Below are 6000 nucleotides of genomic sequence, written 5' to 3' on the forward strand. Positions count from 1 at the left end.
ACACGCAGAGAAGATGGCCATCCACACGCCCAGGAGACGGGCCTTGCAGGGAACCGACCCTCCCCACACTGTGACTCGGACTCCCAGGCTGCAGGATGGTGAGAAGGTACGTCTCTGTGGTTGAGCCCCCCTGGTTTGGGCACTCGGTACAGCAGCCCCACAGACAAGCACCGACGTCACAACAGTGACTCCAGTGAGCGCTTCCTGGGCCCCCGCTCTGGGCTCAGGGCTGTGCCCAGGGCCTCCCTCCGTGGCCCTGGGCAGCAGGTGCTGTGGGCCCCCAGGTGCGGGTGAGCTCCCGGAGGCTCAGAGAGGCTAACGCCTTGCCCGAGGGCACACAGCTGGCCTGGTGATGGCAGGCCGTCTTTCTGAACCTCCGAGTCGGCAGCTGCCCGGGGTCATCCGGCCGTTCACCCTACAGACTACAACCTGGGTTCTCATCATTAGGGCAGGACGGCCCCGTGTCCAACCAGAGTGGGAGTTCCGGGGGCTGAAAAGAAGTGTCGAGAGGAGGGAATCCGATCTCCATCGTGTTAGAGAAAAACCAGGCTCTGGCCTGAGTCGGGGGAATGGGAGAAGAGATTCATCCGGGCCGGCCAGCCTGTGGGGTGAAGCCGGGCCGACCAGCCTGCAGTCCAGGGCTCACCCCACTTCCCCGTTCCCTCCCTGAAGCACAGGCTCTTTAGACTAGCAAACCAGAAAGTAATATAACAGTCAGAGGTAATTGCTGTCAACAATTAGTTAAAATGTTCTCAATTGTGTTTAGACTTGTATGTGCATAAACAACAGACACACACACATGCAACATCCGTACCCGTACACACACGCACACACACACGCACGCATGCAGACACACTCACCCATATCTATCCATACATGTGTACACACACATGCCTACATGCACGCACACACTCAAACGCACACAATACACATACGCACACCTATGTGCACACGAATACACACACACATAAGTGAGAATGGGATCACGGAACACACGTCATCCTTCACACGCTCCTTCGCAAGACACGTCAGGAACTTTCCACACCAAGAGGCACAGATCTGCACCGTGACTGGTGCGTGCTGTTTATCCAAGTGAGTCCTGGCTGCGGGATGCAGGCAGGTGTCCTCACCGACACCGCTGTAAACCTCGGCCGTGAGCACACCTCTCTGCACACCGGACGCCACATTCTGGGGCAGCCGCGGTCACACAACACATCCACGCTGGAGGCCCCGAGTCAGCCTCAGAATCTGTGCCAATCTCTCCCGCGGCCCCACGCCCCGTGCCCCACGAGGGCACACTCAGCAAGGACCCCGGGCCCCTGGTCTCCTCCTCTCTCCACAGAGAGAATCCAACTTACATAAATCACGCGGCTCGGAGACCCTGAGGTGCTGGAAGCAGGTACAGAAATGATGCTCTCTGAGGAAGTCCTGGTTTCCTAGGAGACAAGGAGACAGGGACAGGCTGAAGCAGACTCTGTCGACACAGAGAACCTTCCAGAGGCAACTATAGCAAGTCGAGCGCCAGCAGAAACACTGGAGCTCACAAGACCCTTTCTATGGGCAGGTTGAAAAATAAACACGTAGGCTTGGATGAACGACAAGGAAACTGTAACTGGGAGACACAGCGGGTGACCCTGGCCGCCAGCAAAGGGGCCGTGTGCTCCCAGGGCAGGATGGACTTGCTCCGCGACCACGAAGCTTTCACGTCGCTGAGATGATCTTTTTATTTGGAGGGTGAGAGCAAGGGATGATGCATTTTCAGGGATTCTGCGCGCCCCGCCAGCAAAGGGAGGATCAAGGCGCTCGGAGAGCGGATTCTCTGCGTCGATTCCGGGGGGCGCGCTGCAGCGCCTCCAGCCCCGCCTCTGTTGGCCGCCATGTGGCCGCCCCATCTGGGACCTGCTCCTCCCGTGCCCACTGCGGCTGGGGACCATCCCCCAGCCCTCCTCGCTCATCTCTGACCATGACGTCCGCACCTCGGAGGTGACAGACCCCACAACCGTCCGTCTCCTCTGGTCTGCTGGATCAGGCCCTCCACCACCGTGACGACACTGTGTTCCTCCAGCTCCCGGCCCTTTCTCTGCACCCGAGTCCATCCCCACCTGCCGGGCGTGACCTGGCAGCTCCTGGACTCTCTCCTGGTCTAGCCCTCTCCCTTGCCGGGACCACCCAGCCGCCTAACTTTCCAGCCCTCCCACTCGCCTCATCCGAGTGAAACCCATCTCCACGAACGGGCTCCTGCTTCCCGCCCCGCACTCATGGCTCCTCCTGTGTTCTTTTTTTTATTTGGCCAGGCCACAGGGTTTGCGTGTCTCCTGCAGTGGAAGTGTGGAGTCCTAACCACAGGACTGCCAGGGAGGTCCAACTCTTCTCTCGTTTTCTAAGCAGGCCCCTCCTTCACCCCTGAAATCCTGTCCAGCCCCTCACGGTGGTCCACACCTCCCGCCGGGAGCCTGGGAGGGGCCGTATAGCGAACTGAACCGCTCCCCTCCAAAGCTCACGGGTTGAACCCACACCCCAGGACCCCAGAACATGACTGTGTTTGGAGATGTAATTAGGTTTAAATGGAGTCTTCAGGACAGGACTGGACCTGACTGTCTTCCTCATGAGAAGAAGAGGCTAGGGCACAGACGGACGACAGGTGAGACACAGGGAGGCGAGGCCGCCCACACACCCGGAGGCGAGGCCACATGAGGAGCTGAGTCTGCCAGTGGGCCCTGGAGCTGCAGCCTCCAGAGCTGAGAGAGGACAGTTCCGTTCGCTGTTTAAGCGCATTTGGTGTGGCTAACACCTGGAGAAGACTCTTGAGAGTCCCTGGGACTGCAAGGACATCCAACCAGTCCATCCTAAAGGAGATCAGTCCTGAATATTCATTGGAAGGACTGATGCTGAAGCTGAAACTAAATACTCTGGCCACCTGATGTGAAGAGCCGACTCATTGGAAAAGACCCTGATGCTGGGAAAGATTGAGGGCAGGAGGAGAAGGGGACGACAGAGGATGAGATGGTTGGATGGCATCAGCGACTCGATGGACGTGAGTTTGAGCAAGCTCTGGGCACCAGGGAAAGACAGGGAAGCCTGGCATGCTGCAGTCCACGGGGTTGAAAAGAGTCGGACACGACTGAACAACAACAAAGACGCCTGCCATGGAGCGGCCCCTCCTCCCCTCCGGGAGGATGACCCCCAGCGCCTCCTACACTCAGTGCAACGCCAGCGGGGACGGGACGACACCAGGACCGGACGAGAGCCTGACAGGCGGCTGCAGAGGCAAACCCGACAGGCGTAGGGGGTGGCGCCCGGGCCAGCCTGGTGGGAAAACTGGGTCTGCATCTGCAAAGGAAAGAGAGGGGCAGGGCGTGAAGCTCCGCGGGCACCGTCGCGCTCGGTCACTCGCCAGCCGGTCCAGCCGCCTCCTTACCCCAGGCGTCACCCTGGCATCCTCTGTGAGGCCCCACGGCCCGGCTGCACACACGGGGTGAGGCATCGACTCAGGAATCTGCCTGTCCCCTCAGACCACAGGCTCGCAAAGGCCGGCAAGAGGCTGGGGTCTCTCGAGAAGCTCAGCCCGACCCCTGAGGCTCGGCCACCCCTAGGAAGACACACATCACGTGCTGCGGTTTCAAGGGAGACACGCCGTGCGAGGCGGGAAACACAGGGTCTGTGTTTTACCGCAGTCCCGGTGGCCAGGTGGCCCGTTTTGCTAGGCAAAAATGCTGTGCGTGTGAGTTTGGCACATCTGAGAAAAACCTTTGACGCTTAGCTTCCTAGTCTGTGAAATGGAAAAGCCTGCCTGGAAGGCTCCTTCTGTTGCCGAGGACTCAGATGCGCAGCCTGCTAAGGACTTGGCTCTGGTGAGTCACCCTTGCTTTTATCTCAGTTCAGTTGATTCCAGCTCACGACAGGAAGTTCCTTCTTCACAAAGCCGAGTAACACTGGATGTTTCAGAAGAAAGTGCCCTGAGCTGAAAGCAACAGCAGAGCCACAAGAACTGACCCCAGGCCTCGAGGGACGTTTCCTGGCATTGTTAGGGTGGCACCGCAGTTACTGACACCACAACCCCAATGGAAGGGGGCTTGGACTGTTTGCACGGCAGCAAGAGGGTCCGGCTTTCTCCTGCACGTTTCAGGGTCCTGAGCAGCAGCTGAGGTGCCCCCCATCTCTATACCCCGGTTCCCAGCCCAGGAAAAGCGAGGGCAGGGAGAGGAGCAGCGCCCCCCACCCCCGCAATGTCCTCCGGGTCAGGGAGCCCAGATGGAAGGGGGCTGAGTCCAGGCAGTTTCCCCCAGAATCAGGAGGCCTGGGCTGTCTCTCACCTTCTCTCTACCCTGCCTCCAACTAGCCCAAAGGAGCCTCACAATCAAACCCAGCACCCAGGTGCGTTCTCCGGGGTGCTGTTCACACCCGCCCAAGGCCAGGCAGTCGTCCAGCCCTGTCCACCCAGCCCGGTCCCATCCCACAACAGGGTCGAGGGGTGCCTGGCTCTCATGAAGGTTAGACACAAGCTACTTGGACACACAGAGGGAGGTCAGCGCCCGCTCGCGTCCAAGGTAAAGCCGAGGGGCTGAGGCTCCGAGGGGGCTGGTGGTTGGCCCGAGGCCACTGAGGCCCGAGTGGCAAGTCTGGCTCTCCCACCCCGGCGGTCGCTGCTAACGCCGCTAGAACGTCCTCGTTCGGGGTCAGTCTCTCCGTCCTTGTGTTCGGGCCCCCGGGGCAGCTTCACCAAGCCTGGCTTCCCTCTGTTCAGCGGCCCCACGGTCAGTACGGGGGCTCTGGCTTCCTCCTCTGGGTGCCCCCCCAAGCCCCACAGTAAGCAGCCAGGACCTCCGTGCGCCCCCAGGGTAGGCGTGATCACAGACAGCCGCAGCCTGGGGGAGACCAGCCCTCCCATCCAGACTCCCTCTGGTCCCACCGGAGCAGAAGCCGCCAGGCTGGCCCTGTCCCGGCCACCTTCTCCACGCACTGAGGCCTTTCCAGCTACTCAGCAGACACAGGGCCACCCTCTCCCACGGCTCTGAAACCCTCCTTCGATCCCTGCCTGTTCACAGCTCCTCAGACTGGGACCCCACACCCAGAGCAGGGCCGGCCCCTGTGACCCACCCTTCCGCACACCTGCCAAGCCCTGGCTCCAGGAAGCCAGGCTCTCCTGCAACCCCGCCCGCCAGGCCCATCCAGCCGGCCCTGTCCCTCCCTGCCTCACAGGCAAGCGTCCTGCACCCTGGAGCCGGCCCATGCGTCTGTCCCCGGCCAGACGCTGTAGAGCAGGGACCCTCATTCACCTCTGCGTTCCTGGCGCCCAGCCTGGAATGCACAGCAGGTGCTTGGGGACCGTGTGTTGAACGACAGTACGATCCGACGCCCAACGAGGCACTGGGGATGGGCCGTTAGGACCACAGCCTTCCGACGGGAACCCCCCGGGCACCCTCGGCAGACGCGCGTCCTTGTCCTGAGGGACAGCCCTCCCCCCGGGGGGGCACACAGTCAGGGATCTTCCAGGAGTGAGGAAGGGCTGCTCTCCCTCTCCTGGCTCACTCGCAGGGACCCCGGAGCTGGCCTCGGGGGCTGGAGGGCGGTCCTGGAACCCACTGGGCCTGGCATGCCTAGTTAGCTGACCGCTGAGCACCCCTCCAGATGGGCAACTTAGCTCTCATCTGGGTTGCCAGGTTACAGCAGAGCCACCTCTGCCCGGAGGCTGGACTCAGAGAGTGACGCCACCTCTGCAGTATCGCCCGGGCTGACGGCTGCCGAGCCGACCCCGCCAGGCTGACTCAGAGCTGACCAGGTCCGGCAGGTTCATGCTCGTTAGCTGGCTCCCATTCAACGCACGATACAGAAAAACACGGCTCTCTCCTGCCGCGCAGGCCAGGGGTGGTCAGCTGGCTGGGAGAGCTGTCTCCACGGGCCCGAGTGACCGGGAAAGTCATCTATGCCCTCCCTGCCCACCCGCTGCCCTGCCCACCGACTGCCCTGCCCACCGACTGCCCTGCCCACCGACTGCCCTGC

At 61.5% G+C, this 6000-nt stretch overlaps 1 protein-coding gene across 19 annotated transcripts in view; it reads right to left on the reverse strand.

Moving 5' to 3' along the window:
- The window catches only part of ABLIM2 (actin binding LIM protein family member 2), a 102059-nt gene that overhangs the window by 72407 nt on the left and 23652 nt on the right, over positions 1-6000 (reverse strand). For all 19 annotated transcript variants that reach the window (XM_040237622.1, XM_040237625.1, XM_040237619.1 and 16 more), the window contains exon 5: positions 1359-1436. In XM_040237622.1, the coding sequence (XP_040093556.1) occupies positions 1359-1436 (78 nt within the window). The remainder of the gene's footprint in view (positions 1-1358; positions 1437-6000) is intronic.

This window comes from Oryx dammah, unplaced genomic scaffold, assembly GCF_014754425.2.
Source record: "Oryx dammah isolate SB20612 unplaced genomic scaffold, SCBI_Odam_1.1 HiC_scaffold_3, whole genome shotgun sequence".
Classification (NCBI taxonomy): Eukaryota; Metazoa; Chordata; class Mammalia; order Artiodactyla; family Bovidae; genus Oryx; species Oryx dammah.